Genomic DNA, 17,050 nt, shown 5'->3' with positions numbered 1-17,050 from the left:
TCACATAGCAGATTCATGAATCTAGAATTAATCACCTACATTAATATGAGCCCCCTGGACATCTGAGTTTTTGTCAACATCAAATTGATGCCTATATGAAATAGGTTTGAATGTAAGCCAGGACACTGAGGTCCTCAGACCTTTGTGCAATAAACAGCAGGTATTTATCTTTCCAGGCTCAGGGTGTAAGTCTGTTTTATTATATATAACTTAATTTTCATTTTTCTACATTTCAAATCAAACATTTTACAAACTTTAAAATATCCAGTGACTTCCTTTCTTCTCCTTCTGATGGTTCATATTACATAGCATCCTTTCCTGCATATTTTACTACAGTGGTACCTTGGTTTGCATACGTCTTGGTTTGCATGTGTTTTGGGTTACAACCCATTTTTTTTTTTTGGATTACAAGCAAATTTTTTGGGGAGGCCCCATTGGCAAACCTGAAACCCGACAATTATCTATTTCTCTCCCCCCCCCCCCGGCACAAACTGGCATGCAACGTTGGTACCGGTTTGGAGTAAATTGGGCAAGGTTAGGTTTGGGGGACATTAAGTCATGACCCCGATTTGATTTGACAATTACTCAGTTTGGGAGGCAGCACAAAATCGCGCAAAACTTGCACAAAACTTTGACATCAGGTTCTTTTTTTTGGGGGGGAGACACCTGAAATTTCAGGGTCACAGGTTAATAGAGCTCCAGAAATGCATGTGTGTCTCCATAAGGTTCCATGCGTAGGTGGAGGGTCAAAACCATATTCGATTGTCTTAACAAAGCCGAGACCACATAACACCAGTCTTGTAAGACCTACATTGGCTCCAAGTACTTTTCTGAGCACAATTCAAAGTGTTGGTGCTGACCTTTAAAGCCCTAAATGGCCTCGGTCCAGTATACCTGAAGGAGCGTCTCTACCCCCATCGTTCAGCCCGGACACTGAGGTCCAGCACCGAGGGCCTTCTGGCGGTTCCCTAACTGTGAGAAGCCAAGTTACAGGGAACCAGGTAGAGGGCCTTCTCGGTAGTGGCACCCGCCATGTGGAACGCCCTCCCACCAGATGTCAAAGAGAACAACAACTACCAGACTTTTAGACGACATCTGAAGGCAGCCCTGTTTAGGGAAGCTTTTAATGTTTGACGGGCCAATATTTTGTTGGAAGCCGCCCTGAGTGACTGGGGAAACCCAGCCAGATGGGCGGGGGTATAAATAAATTATTATTATTATTATTATTATTATTATTAGGATACTGTTTTGTATCTGATTTTCCCTTCTTTTGTACATGTTGAAATCCATTTGTGCTAAATCACTGCATCCCTCTCTCGCACCTTTTAGGCACAGCTGGAAGCTCAGAAAGCAACCCAGGATTTTCAGAGAGCTACGGAGGTCCTCCGAGCTGCGAAAGAGACCATTTCTCTTGCCGAGCAGAGACTGCTGGAAGATGACCAGCGTCAGTTTGATTCTGCCTGGCAGGAGATGCTCAACCATGCTACTCAGAGGGTAAGATCTGTTGCTGGCTTGCCTCGGAAAAGCTGCTCCTTTCCTGTGCCGCTGCTGCCTTGGAGAACGGGGAGCTAAAAAATTATTGGATACTTTGGGCAGGCAGATGGAGTTGCAGAATATTGGGTGGCATGCGTTTTACAGCCGGCTCTTGCAAGCAGGGAAAGAAGACGCACAAATCATTTGCACTGTTGCATTTTCCAGCTTCTACTACGAAGTGGGATGAGTCTTGCTGTGAGTGTAGTTCAGATCGTTGTGTAGCTGAAAGTATGAACTGCCTCTAGTTTGTGCCGGGTTCTAGATCAGCTATGTATTTAAGCACTAACTCGGTAGTCAAAATATGAATTGTGTGTAGGCAGATTTGCTGTTTCCAATCTGTGGAAATGCCAAGTAATTTTCGTGGCACCAAAACACAATCAAACTGGACAACATTAAAAGCCCAAATCCCTCTGTCAGTCTAACTCCGATGCCTGGAGAAACATGGCTTTCAGATGCTCAGGCTCCGACTATGGCAGTACTCCAGAACAACAGAGCAGTGTTTTGAATGTGTCACATAAAATGATAACGAAATGAGCGCCACTGAACAATTTTAGATATGTAAAGGAGTGTTTTTGTTGGGCCTAAGTTAGTCAAGGCTGGAGGGATCAGAAAGTTATGCACGGCTTCCTCCCCCCCCCCTTTTAGGCATACTAACCTTTGAAATTAAGTGAGTCTGTGCTGAATCTCACGGATAGCTTTCCCCTTGCATATATGTTAAATTCGATAGTACAGTGGAACCTCGGTTTACGAACACGATCCGTTCCACGGAGGCGTTAGTAAACGGAGGCGTTCGCTCCCTGAAGGCACGCTTCTGTGCGTGTGCAAAGCGCCAATAGAGTGTTTCTGCGCACGCGCACACTGAGCAGATCGCTTCTGCACATGTGCAAGCTGCGCAGATCTCGTCTGCGCATCCAGCGTCGCGGAACCCGGATGTAAACACTTCCAGGTCTGCGGCGTTCATAAATGGAGGCGTTCGTAAACGGGACTGGTTGTAAACTGAGGTACCACTGTATTGTGATCAAGCTGTTCAGGAACGGATTGTGGGGCGGCGCTTAGGCTAATTGCCACATTCACACGATACCTTTAAAGCACCACGAATACAATTTTAAACAGTTGTCCCAAAGAATCCTGGGAGGTGCAGTTTGTTAAGGTTGTCAGGAGACCCCTGTTCCCCTCTCAATGCTACAGCTCCCAGAGTGATTTAAGAATCAATCTCTCTTCACAGGGAACTCTGGGAATTGTAGCTCTGTGAGGGCAATAGGGGTCTCCTAACATCTTTCAGTTTTTAGCAACCCTTAACAAACTACGGCTCCCAGAATTCATTGCTGTTTGCGGTGCTAATAATAATAATAATAATAATAATAATAATAATAATAATAATTTATTATTTATACCCCGCCCATCTGGCCGGGTTCCCCCAGCCACTCTGGGTGGCTTCCAACAAAATATTAAAATACAGAAATCCATCAAACATTAAAAGCTTCCCTAAACAAGGCTGACTTGAGATGCCTTCCAAAGGTCTGGTAATTGTTGTTTTCTTTGACCTCTGGTGGGAGGGCATTCCACAGGGTTGGTGCCACTACCAAGAAGGCCCTCTGCCTGGTTCCCTGTAACTTGGCTTCTCATAGCGAGGGAACCGCCAGAAGGCCCTCGGCGCTGGACCTCAGTGTCCGGGCAGAACGATGGGGAGGGAGAACGCTCCTTCAGGATGTATGCTGTGAATGTGGGCCTAAGTTAAGAATTATTTCTTCCCTTGTAAGTGCCATAACAAGTGCTCAGAAGCAGAATTGTTGTCTCTCTGTGACCCTCACCCATTTGTGTTTCCGTACTGAAAATTTAGTCAGATGGTCAATAATATGTTCCTAATACAGGGGTACCTCCAGTTGCGGACAGGATCCGTTCCGGAGGTCCGGTTGGATCCTGAGGTTTCTGCAACCTGAGGACCTCTTCTGTGCATGTGTGCATGGCAAAACCCGGTAAAATACTTCCGGGTTTGCTGCGCGCGCATTTCGAAGTTTACATATCCAGAGGGTCACGTAAACGGAGGTACGACTGTCCTTATATGTATTCTCGCTTGCTCACTCGTATGTATAAGAAACCTGCCTATAACCACATTCACATACTAAAGAATTCTTGCTAAGCATTTACAGCTTCCATTTGCAGATCTTGGTGGCAATTGTCACCCCTGGTATCCTTGACTGAGAGCGTGCAGAAACAGTGTCAGCTGAGAAACATACCCAGGCTATGCATCTTAACAGGCCTGCAGCCGCTTCAACTCAAAACTGCTGTTTCTCCCCCCTCCCCTTTTCCTTCTTCTTCTGTTAAGGTCATGGAAGCAGAGCAGACGAAAACCCGAAGTGAGCTGGTGCACAAGGAGACGGCTGCCAAATACAACGCGGCCATGGGCAGGATGAAACAGCTGGAGAAGAAGCTCAAGAGGACCATAAATAAATCCAAGTGCGTGTACATTTTTGCAGCGCAACCATTGGGCCAATTTTGCACGCGCTTGACGTTTGTCTGCAAACGGTCTAGGAGAGGGTTTCCCAAACTTGGGTCTCCAGCTGTTTTGGGACTACAATTTCCATCCTTCCTGATTGTTGGGATTGTTGTAGTCCAGCAACAGCTAGAGACCCAAGTTTGGGAAATTGCTCTGTAGGGTGATGTGAAACTCCTAGATTTTTCCTCTAGGGTGGCTCTTTCCAGGAGTAGTGTTAAGGGATGGTCCACAGAGGCCCCAAACATGCACTCGGCCCTAGATTTCCAACCTCTTCTCCCCACTTCCCCCCCTTCTTCTTCCTTTCTATTATTATTATTATTATTGTTATTATTTTATTTATTTTATTTTAACAAAGTAATAATCATACATAAGAATAAAAATGTGCACCCCACCACTGAGACTATTCCATTGTAACTATCCAGCCTCCCAAAATTTCAGCACCTCTTGTGATGGTTTGACCCCTTTCTGTTATAATAATAATAATAATAATAATAATAATAATAATAATAATTTATTTATACCCCGCCCATCTGGCTGGGTTTCTCCAGCCACTCTGGGCGGCTTCCAACCGAATATTAAAAATAGTACAGCATCAAACATTAAAAACTTCCCTAAACAGGGCCCCCTTCAGTTGTCTTCTAAAAGTAAAATAGTTGCTTATTGCCTTGACATCTGCTGGGAGGGCGTTCCACAGGGCGGGTGCCACTACCGAGAAGGCCCTCTGCCTGGTTCCCTGTAACCTCACTTCTCGCAATGAGGGAACTGCCAGAAGGCCCTCGGTGCTGGATCTCAGTGTCCGGGCTGAACGATGGGGGTGGAGACCCTCTCCATATCTCCCCAAACACCCTCCATATCTCCTCAGAATAATTTCTCCTGCATGTTCCCCGTCTTACCTTAATGGCACCTGTTAATTTATCATTAATAGCTATATCCCACATCTCTTTATATCATTCTTCCATTTATATTCTGCTTACCCCTTCTACTTCCTAGCTCTCATAATTTGTGCAGCTGTTGATAAATTTGTAAGCAAGTCCTTCCTAGCCTGTGATTTATTCCTGTCATCTCCTTAAACACCCTTTGCCAAAAAAAATGTACATATTTACACCCCCGCCACATGTGAACCTAATACCTGCTTTCCTGGCATCTCCCCCAACATAACACAGAATATTCCTTGTTTATTTGATTTCATCTGATTGGTGCTAAATGCCGCCTCCAAACTAATTTATAATAATTCCTCCCCACTTCTGAAACTTTTTGTTTTGCTTTCCCTATGAAACCTGGCCAAGATTTGCATGTCTACATATAAAAAGTAAATTGCAAGAACTCGGGCCAGGAGGAAGATGAATTTCAAGTAAGTCTTCAAAAGGTTTTATTTATGTAATGATAAGATAAATAAATCTTAGAGTAATTATCCTTATAACAAAAAATACGTTTTGATTTCTAAACGCAAATGTTGTATTCTTAGATGTAATACTGTTCCTTTAATTTTGCAGCAAACAACACCTTATGTTTTATTTAAATGCTGCAAACAGTCTGAGCTAGCAAGGCAAACATACTTGGTACACTCTGACCATTAAAACATTGGTAAGCTACTTCTGTCTATTATAAGCGATATAACTTGGTATTTAGAAAACAACATGTATTTTTGGTGTAAGGACAATTACTTTAAGATGTTTTATCATTTAAAACATAGACAAGCTACCTCTGTCTATTATAAGCGATTGTATTTAGAAAACAGAATGTATTTTTGGTGTAAGGATAGTTATTCTTAGATATACCCCCAATGTTCATTTAAAACATAGTTCTCTCTGTCTTTTACAAACGACAAAACTTTGTGTTTAGAAATCGGAACGTATTTTTGTTATAAGGATAATTACTCTAAGATTTATTTCTAATGTTCAATTTTTCAACGTTCCAGCTGATGAAGAATTGTCGAAACAGGTCCTGGGATTTTTTTCACTGGAATTTATTTTTATTTGCCTCACTATCATACTGGGATTGATTCCTATTTGGATTCATCTTATCATTACATGAATAAAACATTTTGAAGACTTACTTGAAATTCATCTTCCTCCTGGCCCGGGTTCTTGCAATTTACTGTTTATTTCTACATATCAAAAGTAGCACCTGCAAATTCTATGCGTGTCATGGGTCTGTGCCTTGAGCTTTCTTAGATACTAGCAACGCCCCAGGCTCTTGTCATATCTGCAACCCCTCACTTGGCATTTCAGTTATCAGGCGTCCAACACACATCTGTACTGCAAGGCAGGACCAGGCAACCCAGCTAAATAAGATATGCAGGATTGAAGCAGTGTGCCTTAATGGCGAGTAAGTGCTCCTCTAGAGGAGGGACTGCAGACTTGCTCTAAATAATCCAAGTAAGCAGGCCAGTCCTATTAGACCAGGCATTCCCCAAACGGCGACCCTCCAAATAAGGGGTTCCCAAACTAAGGCCCGGGGGCCGGATGCGGTCCAATCGCCTTTTAAATCCGGCCCGCGGATGGTTCGGGAATCAGCGTGTTTTTACATGAGTAGAATGTGTCCTTTTATTTAAGATGCATCTCTGGGTTATTTGTGGGGCCTGCCTGGTGTTTTTGCATGAGTAGAATGTGTCCATTTATTTAAAAAGCATCTCTGGGTTATTTGTGGGGCCTGCCTGGTGTTTTTGCATGAGTAGAATGTGTCCTTTTATTTAAAAAAGCATCTCTGGGTTATTTGTGGGGCCTCCCTGGTGTTTTTGCATGAGTAGAATGTGTCCTTTTATTTAAAATTCATCTCTGGGTTATTTGGGGGGCCTGCCTGGTGTTTTTGCATGAGTAGAATGTGTCCTTTTATTTAAAAAGCATCTCTGGGTTATTTGTGGGGCATAGGAATTCGGTCATATATTTTTTCAAAATATAGTCCGGTCCCCCCACAAGGTCTGAGGGACAGTGGACCGGCCCACGGCTGAAAAAGTTTGCTGACCCCTGTTCCAGATGTTTTGGCCTACAGCTCCCATGATCCCTAGCTAACAGGACCAGTGGTCAGGCAAGATGGGAATCGTATTCCAAAACATCTGGAGGGCCGAAGTTTGGGGATGCCTGTATTAGACCTTATATACTTCCTCCCGGTCTCTTGTGCTGTTTATTGAGCATTCATTCTGATTTGTCTGCTGGGAGGCTAGATGACGGTGTGTCAAAGCAAGTCTGATCCCACCCTTTCTCCAGCGCCTTGTCCCAACTTTTTCCTATCCCTCATCCCAGCGTTTCTCAAACTTGTTGGTCTACAACCCCATCATCCCTAGCTAGCAGGACCAGTAGTCAGGGATGATGGGAGTTGTGGTCCAGCAACAGCTGGGGGCCCAAATTTGTGAAACACTGCACTCCCCCCCCCAAAAAATGTGACCTTCTGGAGAAAGCAGGTTTAGCTGCGCAAGTCCAATCACCTACATTTGTGCTACTCGAATTGGCCAATATGCGATGGAACCGGGTGTTTTTTTCAGCTGGAACTCACCGAAACTCAGTTCTGGCCCCTCTCAGGTAGGCACCGTTGCCATTATAAGAGAGTTCCAGCACCTCTTTTTCGAGAAAAAGAGCACTGGATGAAACCCTGCCACAAAACGGTAACTGTTTTGTGGAACTGAGAGGGAAGACAGGAGCTGTGCCCTTTTTGTGTTGGCACCTAGCACAGGGGCAGACAGGCTTCCCACCAAAGCTTTGATCGCTTCTAGAACATTCTCCGCGAAGCCCTGTGCAAGCGCGGAGCAGAGATCTTTTCCATCATTCTCTGTGGATTGTTCTACCAAGAATGATAAAATCCATTCTCTCCTCCCTCTCTCCTTACAGGCCTTATTTCGAACTCAAGGCGAAGTATTATGTACAATTAGAGGTACGTATCAAATACTGGCAATCTGTAGCGGATCTGTTACAAATCACGACTGCAGTTGATGCGTTTCAGTGAAAAAACTTGTCCATATCATTAATCATCTCCTATGGTAGGAATTAATCATGACCCAGGTGGCGCTGTGGGTTAAACCACAGAGTCTAGGGCTTGCTGATCAGAAGGTTGGCGGTTCGAATCCCTGTGGCGGGGTGAGCTCCCGTTGCTCGGTCCCAGCTCTTGCCAACCTAGCAGTTCGAAAGCACATCAAAAATGCAAGTAGATAAATAGGAACCGCTCCGGCAGGAAGGTAAACGGCGTTTCCGTGCGCTGCTCTGGTTCGCCAGAAGCAGCTTTGTCATGCTGGCCACATGACCCGGAAGCTGTCTGCGGACAAACGCCGGCTCCCTCGGCCAATAGAGCGAGATGAGCGTCGCAACCCCAGAGTCGGACACGACTGGACCTGATGGTCAGGGGCCCCTTTACCCTTTACCTATGGTAGGAATAATAATGATAACAATAATAATAATCTTGTTTGGATTTAACTACAAAGATGATGGTTGGGGAAACGTCGTGCAGAAACAAGGGCCCTATTCAGGCGTTAAAAAAACCCTTGTATAATTTAAAACTCTAAATGGGGTGGGGGTGGGGGGGAGAGAGAGAAGTTGTAGCACCCGATGGAGTGCTTGATTTTACTTATATGCACCCAAAGTGGCTTAACGGCAAACATTTGAAACATCTCCGCAGTTGCAGAAGAGGGTTCTACAATTCCATTCCTATATGCCAGGGTGATGGTGGTGGAATACGGTTCCCATCAGGATCAGCTGCCATGGTCTGGGTTGAGGGGTTGATGGGAGTTGGAGTCCACACATCAGGAGGGCCAAAGGTTCCCCATCGCTAGAGTGGATGAAGTTCTTTAGCTGGATTTTAATCATCTTCTTTGGCGATCACTCGTAGCCGAGTAAGATTGTTTTCTATAAACACAGTTTTAACAGTGGGTCCATAAGTGAATGCGGAGGCCAATTCTGGATCCACATTTTCTTCCACAGTGGGGACATAGGTTTCCGGGCGGGAGTTGATCACGGTGAGGGTTTGCCAAGCGTGCCTTCCTCTTAGCACTTTTCTCCCTTTCGTCCTGAGTTCGAGCGTCTTCAAAGGCCACGACACCTTTGGAAAGGGTGTTCTCCAATTGGGGGGCTCGCAGGCCAGTGTTTCCCAGTTGTTGGTGTTTATACTACAGTGGTCCCTCGGTTTATGAACACAATTTGTTCCGGAAGTGTGTTCATTAACTGAAGCGAACTTTCCCATTGAAAGTAATGGAAAGTGGATTAATCTGTTCCAGACGGTCCGCGGAGTACTTAAACTGAAGCGGTCATAAACTGAAGCGAACTTTCCCATTGAAAGTAATGGAAAGTGGATTAATCCGTTCCAGACGGGTCCACGGAGTACTCAACCTGAAGCGTACTTAACCCGAAGCATGGGTGTAATTGGTTCCGGAAGTCTGTTCATAAACTGAAGCGTTCATAAACTGAAGCAAACTTTCCCATTGAAAGTAATGGAAAGTGAATTAATGCGTTCCAGATGGGTCCGCGGCGTTCGTAAACCGAAAATTCGTAAAGCGAGGTGTTCATAAACCGAGGTCCCACTGTACATTTTTTTTAGATTTGCCTCGAGGGAGTCTTTAAACCTCTTTTGTTTTCCATTGTTAAGTTCGGAACAGAGTAGTTGCTTTGGAAGACGATGATCCGGTTATCCACACAAGATGACCAGTCCAACGAAGTTGATGTTGAAGAATCATCGCTTCCGTATTTCTGCCCTTAACATGTCTCTTCCGCTTGCTTCATTAGCAATTGAAGAAGACCGTAGACGATCTGCAAGCAAAGCTGGCGTTGGCCAAAGGCGAATACAAGACAGCTTTGAAAAACTTGGAGATGATCTCTGACGAGATCCACGAGAGGCGGCGAGCCTCATCCATGGGGCCCAGGGGATGCGGCGTGGGGGCTGAAGGCAACAACACATCGGCAGAAAACCTTTCTGTGTGCAAATTAGAGCCGGATAATATCTCCAGTAAGTAGAAGCTGTAGAGTTTGCACCCTGTCAAAGGACAGCTACTCCACAATGACCTTGTGGCGCTTTGTGCAATTTGGTTCTATGCACTGGGTTGGTTTGGACGTCGGGGTAAACCATGGTTTAGCACAGTAAGAACAAGCTTCAGTGTCCCTAAGGTTTGCATCAGGCATAGGCAAACTCGGCCCTCCAGATGTTTTGAGACTACAATTCCCATTATCCCTGGCCACTGTTCCTGTTAGCTAGGGATGATGGGAGTTGTAGTCCCCAAACATCTGGAGGGCCGAGTTTGCCAATGCCTGGTTTGAGTGCTCCCTCCTTCTCTAGTGTGGCTGCAAGGAGTTTGGGAGCTTTCCCTTCCAGTTTAGATTAAATGCAGCTTGTTGTGTCATCCAAACGCTACAAATTGTGATTGTTTGAAACAAGCCAGCTTCAGACCATGGAGCTGCCCTGTTTAAGCCAGCCATAGCTAACCTTAAGCATAGTTTAGAGTTTCAATGACACACTAAAATGTGGTTTGTGGAAACTGGAAGGGAAAGCTTCTGAATTCCTCCTTACCTCCAAGACAGAGAAGATGGGAAACTGGAGGTACGAGAACTGCAGCAGCAACTAAATTATGCTTTAGCCTAATATACAAATGTATATGTAGAGAGAGCTGGTGTGGTGCTGGGATTAGAGTGGCAGACCAGGATGAGGGAAGCCTGGGTTCAAATCCCCACTCAACTATGACCCTCTTTTGCAGCCTAACTTACCTCTCAGGCTTGTTGTGAAGATAAAAAGATGGGATAAACATGTAATAAAGAAAAAGAAAATATATGCGAGCTAAGTATTGTCGCATTCAAGCTCCAAAAGTTCTCTGCCTCATAAACTTTTATGTAGCGCGGAACAACACGTAGCGGCCTGAGAAGCTTGTACCCCAGGATACAAAATAGGGTTTCTTCTCTGGGACAGAGATTGAAACAACATTGAATACTGAACTACGCTGAAATCAATTGTGAAATTCTGGACTTCTTGCAAAAGCTTGGAAACGTGCAGCGCCTTGTCTCTGAAACTTTCATCCGTCAGTTTTTGTACCGTTCCGTGGACCTCAGTAGAGATTCTTTATATAGCAAGCTTGAAGCTGTCTCTCTGTGTGTGATTTGTGTTCATAAATGATTCGATTTTAAGCGCCGATTTTTGTAAGAAAGAACAAATAATGTTGCAACACTCATTTGAAGGGTTCTGGTTTGATGTTTTTATTTTTTAAATTTGTGTTAGCTTTTCTCTAATTTGTCCGCGATTCTTGCTTACACTGAATTTCTGTTATCCCTTAACCGTGTAAAATATTGTATCGGGCAGTTAAAAATCCTTGCTTGAAATACAGTTTGAGCTTAGGCCGGCAGTTCGTCCACCCCGAGCGGGACCTCAGAGCACCTTCTCTCACTATGTTTTGTATTGGAGAGTTACTGGCAGACAAAACACATACTTGCGGCAGAATAGTGCTGTTTGTAGGTCACCACAGCAACTAAACACAGCACGGAAAGCTATGCAGTGTTTACTCTGAAGGTCCCACATCTGTGAAAGCCAGCTGCTTTCCCCTTTAAAATAATGGAAATGACAACTGGGAAGGGATTGAACCTGCTATGTTCAGATGAATCACTGACGTGTCTTGGGATAAGAACTATCGTTCCCACCCAAACTCCTATTTATTTACAGTCAATAAATAATATTCCCTGTTGTGAAGCCTGCGGCTTGGTGGGAAAAGACTGGCACCCATGATAATTTTGTTCCCGGAGCATAAGATGATGAACTGTCAACTGCTTGTTTCCTTTCTGTAGGCAATTCTCGTTTTGTCCCAGCTCCACCCCTTTTCATGACGCTTGTGACTTTTGCGGGCTACTTCTGGGTTTGATGGCATGTGCCACAATCACACGCCCTTCAGATGGGCCTAACCTGGGAGTTGCCTGTACGGTCATACCTTGGTTCTCAAACAGCTTAGTCGACAAACAAATCGGCTCCCGAATGCCGAGAACCTGGAAGTAAGTGTTCCGGTTTTCAAACGTTTTTCGGAAGGCAAACATCCGGCGCGGCTTCCGCTTGTTTTTCGAATGGCTTCGGGAGTCGAACGGACTTCCGGAACGGATTAAGTTCGAGAACCAAGGTTCCACTGTACTTCGCTACTGTTTTGCCGACCTGTTCCTTCTGGTGCTGTTCAATTTTGAGACTGCAGCATTAAGTGTGTCGTTCAGAAACTGTTTTTGCCAACCTCTACATAACGCCCTAGTGTGGTAACTGCTGCTCTTATTTATAGCAGGGGCAATAAACCTGTAACTCCCATCAGTATGGACAATGGCGAGGAAAGATGAGAGTTGTAGTTCAGTCACATTTGGGTTGCCACAGCTTTCCCACCCCTGCTTTACACCTAGCCTTGGATAATGGGGCATAATACTGTTCCAAAACAGGGCTTTTGATTGGGTAGCGTCCGTATACTGTTTGTAACTATTGCCCTTGAGAGGACAGGGTTCATAAACAAGAGGTGCAGGTAGGTGGAGGACTTGGGAGGGGAAATCCTCCTCCTAATCAGATTTTGCTCTCCTGACTTTTTTTGCTCTCTGATTTTGCACAGTGGCCTCGGAAGTATTTGAGGACGACACCTGCAACAGCCTGGTGTCCGAAGACGACTCTGAAACCCAGTCCGTATCCAGTTTCAGCTCTGGTCCGACCAGCCCTTTTGAGACGCCGTCTCAGTTTCTCCCCGTGGCACGGCCTAGAAGCCTGGATCTGTCCAGCCCCATCTCGCTGTCTGAATTCGGCATCTTTCCTCTACTGGGACCTCGCAGCGAATGCAGCGGGGCTTCCTCTCCTGAATGTGAAATTGAAAGGGGTAAGTTGGGCTGAATCCCAGGCTAGGGATTATTCGGAGAGGGATCAACAGGCTTGAAGGCTGGGGGGGGGGATCATTTCTCCTCACCTTTCCCCCCTGCAAAAATGGACCAAGTGCATCTATGGGACCAAGTGCATCTTGTAACCCACATAAATAGGGTGGGACCAAAGCCCAGCCTTCCTCTGCTCCTAAAATCTCTAATAATACTTTTATTATTTATACCCCACCCATCTGGCTGGTAATCTCAAAGCTCTCACCCTTCATCTTTCTGGTTGTCGTGCTGCAAAGGATGTCAGGCTTAGCCAGGAACAAGTTTAATCTGTAACTTACACCCTCCCTATACTTGGAAGTGTGAAATCATTCTGTGAATGATTGCTGCTTCCTAAAGCAGGAAGTTATGGCCTGGCTGAAGGAAAATTCCCAGAGTTTCCAGTTCCAAAGGTGACAGACCAGTCCTGCGCAGCGAGGCGTTTCTGATGAGTGTAGAGCATTTTTCAGCCAAAGACGATAGTGCTTGCATCTTTAAGTCACCCAAAATCGGCAGCAAAGAGCCAAAGCTAACAAATGTAAATGAAGCTCATGGGATGTGGTGGTTGACGGGATTATTGTTGCTTGAAGAAATGGAAAGGATTACCAATGTGGTTTTTTTTTTGTTGTTAAAAAAAACCCCAAAATGTGTGCTACCAGTCCTGGGGAGAATAGTGCGAGACACTAGGAGATTGTGGGTATTGCGACTCAATCTTAAAGAGCTGTGTAGCTACACACACACACACACACACACACACACACACACAGTGGTACCTCGACTTCCGAAGGTTTCGACTTCCGAAGTCCGCTAACCCGGAAGTATTTTCGCCGCGTGTGTGTTCTGCGCATGCGCAAAAGTTTTCGACTTCCGAAGAGTGCTGTGGAACGCATCGCCTTTGGAAGTCGAGGTACCACTGTGTGTGTGTGTGTGTGTGTGTGTATCTATATCTACACATACATACTATAGAGATCATGCTGTTGCTTTCAGAGAACCTTCAGCTAAAAGGTTAATAGTATTGTTATAATAGCTTATGTTATAATCAAGAATTTGCACGCATGCACACTAGGCTGCTTTTCTTCCAGAGGGTTCAAAAATTGGAACATACTAGGGGCAAATTCCTTTGCCAGCCTCCCTTCCGCCACACTTGGTGAGCTCCTCCTCCTCTCCCAGCTTCCCCGAGGGCCACCCCTTCTTCTGTAGTATCCCCCGCTGTCCTTTAAACAGCTCACCGGGGCTGCCAGCCCACCCATAGTCCTTGCTTGCTCACTAGCTTGCTGGCCTGTCACCACTCTCAAGTTTCTGTGGCCACCTGTTGGAGGACATGCAAACTGCAGCACGACCGCAGCATTACAAACTTGTGCCGAGATTAGATAGTTCAGGAGGTTGAAAATGGCAGAATGGTCAACGTACTTCTTGGGGAAACTCCCCCAATTCCAGTTGTATCCAATCATACTTCGAATGCAGTGCCTTTTGCTTTACAGCTTGTTCCAAATTTTCCGAGATGAATGGGTGATGATGAATGGGGCAAGGGGGATCTCCACTGTATTCGTTAGGGTGCCGTATTTGCTAGGTTATTTTATTCTGTGAACTGCCCTGGGATCTCTTGATGAAGGGCAGTATATAAATTGAAAAAAATAAAAATAAAATTGTCAGGGAAGGGGCTGTAACTCAGTGGTAGACCATCTGTCTGGGAAGCAATTCAAAATTGTCTCCAATGCTAGTCATCCTTGGAGCAGACCCACTCAAATGCATGGAGATGACCAAGTTAAGACACATTAATTTAAGTGGATCCGACTCATGAGTAGAACGTAGTTGAGTACAACCCTTATTCCCTGGCATTTCCAGAAAGGTGTGGGAGATGCACAGCCAATCAGTATAGACAGTACAGTACTGAGCTAGCTGGACCAGGGGCGTAGGATGATAGGGGTGGGCCGCCCCAAGCGGCGGGCTCCAAGGGGCGCCATCGTGGGCGCCCGCCCCCAAAACACTCTCCCCGCCCCCGGAACGCGTGCCACAGCCCTCCGGGAGGCACACCCAACCCCTGGAACGTCCGTCACGCCCCTCTGGGAGGCGCGCCATGCCCCCAAGAGGTGCACCACGGCCCTGGAATGTGTGCCCCGCCCCTCTGGGAGGCGTGCCCCACCCCCAGAACGGGCACCAGCCCCGCCCCCGGTGCCAGAGCATGAAGCTCCGCCACTGAGCTGGACCAATGGTCTGGCTCGATGCAAGGCAGCTTCCTAGGTTCTGTAAAACCCACATTGTTCCATGGTTCAAGCTGCTGAACCGTTCCATCTCATCTTCGCAGGGGACAGAGCAGAAGGAGCAGAGAACAAGGCGCTCGACAAAGCAAACAAGAACCGGAATAGCCACTCCTCTTCCAGTGGCCCTACGTTGGACAACCGGATGAAGCAGCTCTCCCTCCAGTGCCTGAAAGTCAAAGATGGGATCTGCGCAGACAGAAAAGTAGTACAAATCGGTTGAGGTCGACGTCCGCTCAGAGCGAAGGAGGAACCTATCGATTAATTTATACAAACTTCTCTTCTGCGTGCCAGAAGAACCTTGTGCCAATTAACTATTTAATACATGCCAAATCTTTTAAGCATTTACTCTTTAGGAAACTGCACTGAGAGTTCCATCGGTGCTGAGGTATGCGTTTCTGCATTTTTTATTTTAGAAATGCAAGCAAAATCTTTCGCCGTGACGCAAATCGGTCACAAGCCTCCGCTGTGCTTATCGGACTTCGCAGCCTTTGCAAGACACTTTGGTAGCCACTTTTGGCAGAAGCAATAACTAGTTGCGTTCCGTGTATGGAGTTCTGTGCCAGCCGGGAAACGGAAGACCGAGCCAAATGTTTAGGAGGAGCAGCCAGTGTCCATTTTGTAGGCAATGCCCGTTTTTTTGAGCCGAGCGGCTGTTTAGACCTAGAATTTCAAGGTGCCGGTGGCCTAGCCTTGTACTTTAAACGACTATATTTATATTTTGGATTATAAAAGGGATACTGTTGCATGTTACAGAGTCTAGAAACTTTCCCTGAGTCTCTAGACCTCATATATGATTGAAAATTATACCTCAAGGGTAACATGAATATGTTGTTAATATTGACGCACACACCCTTTCTTAGTGTACCATGTTTGGGGGGAGGTGGAGAGGATGTCCCAATTATTACGGATCCAGTAAGCAAAATGAAATGTACATCGGAGCTGTTACAGACGACTTTCTCTGGTATGGCTGGTGTCCGTTGTTAGGTAGGAGCAGGGCAAAAATTATTTTTACACCTTGGGCCTACCAAGCTAGAAGGGGGGAGTTGTCATGCATGAACAGATGGTCTATTTGCCAGTTAGGGTTTAAGGGGGGGAGTGAGTACTTCTAAATATCACTGTAGGTTGTCATGTTATAGGTTTCGTAGAGTAATTAAAGGACTTATAAATTTAGCATCCCTTGAGCGAAAAGAAGAGTAAGATTGGGAAGGGTGTCAAAGCATGTTCAGCGCCAGCTGTTACATAGTAGAGATGTCTGGTAGTTATGCTAATAAGAGGTAGTTAAAATCATAGGACTTTTGTTTTGGTAGTTAGCATTTCTGAAACTGACATATGCCATTGCTAATAAAACTTGCTCATTTTCTTGGCTGCCCCGTCCTCAGATTTTCTGTTCCTTAGCTTAGTTCTGTTGTGTTTTTTTGTCCCCAACTACAGTTTTGTGTAGCTATTCTGAAAACAAATGTAAAAAATACATAGACCCTTTACACTACAGTGAATGTTCCTTTCACTCTTCAGTTTTGTTTTCATGTGCAGTATGGTTCTGTTGAAAGTGCTGAAAATTATTTTAGGAAAGCCTTTGCAAATTTGTTCCCCTCAATATACAGACAACTTCCATTTGCGCGTTTGGCTTACATTTTGACTGAGGAAATGAACTCTGCGAGTGCCAAATGGAATGGTCAATAATAAAGTGAAAACTAAACAGTTGTAGTGTGCGTTTTCTTCTTTTTTCTGATACGTGGTAAGATTCAAGCTTGGAAGTCAGAGCGAAGGGGTACAATTTTTTGTCCCATTTGTGGCACAGTGATAAATAGTAAAAAGAAAACCACCAAAAGCTCTGGATTTAATATTATTGTGTGCGCTGTAGACACTTCCCTTGAGCACCCAAGTTGTAGAATTAAAAAGCATTTCAGCCATATATATATATATATATATATATATATATATAT

General features: G+C 45.3%; 1 protein-coding gene across 1 annotated transcript in view; it reads left to right on the top strand.

Annotated features, from left to right (window-relative positions):
• Nucleotides 1-16,808, top strand: part of SH3BP5 (SH3 domain binding protein 5) — a gene marked incomplete at its 5' end in the record, with an annotated part of 55,188 nt that extends 38,380 nt beyond the window's left edge. Inside the window, 6 exons of the mRNA XM_035129931.2 lie at nucleotides 1,330-1,494; nucleotides 3,860-3,990; nucleotides 7,855-7,897; nucleotides 9,736-9,955; nucleotides 12,561-12,818; nucleotides 15,152-16,808. Coding sequence (XP_034985822.2) covers nucleotides 1,330-1,494; nucleotides 3,860-3,990; nucleotides 7,855-7,897; nucleotides 9,736-9,955; nucleotides 12,561-12,818; nucleotides 15,152-15,327 — 993 coding nt within the window. The remainder of the gene's footprint in view (nucleotides 1-1,329; nucleotides 1,495-3,859; nucleotides 3,991-7,854; nucleotides 7,898-9,735; nucleotides 9,956-12,560; nucleotides 12,819-15,151) is intronic.
• Nucleotides 16,809-17,050: the final 242 nt, after the last annotated feature.

This window comes from Zootoca vivipara, chromosome 12 (assembly GCF_963506605.1).
Source record: "Zootoca vivipara chromosome 12, rZooViv1.1, whole genome shotgun sequence".
Taxonomy (NCBI): Eukaryota; Metazoa; Chordata; class Lepidosauria; order Squamata; family Lacertidae; genus Zootoca; species Zootoca vivipara.
This window is presented reverse-complemented; position numbering and strand designations above follow the sequence as displayed.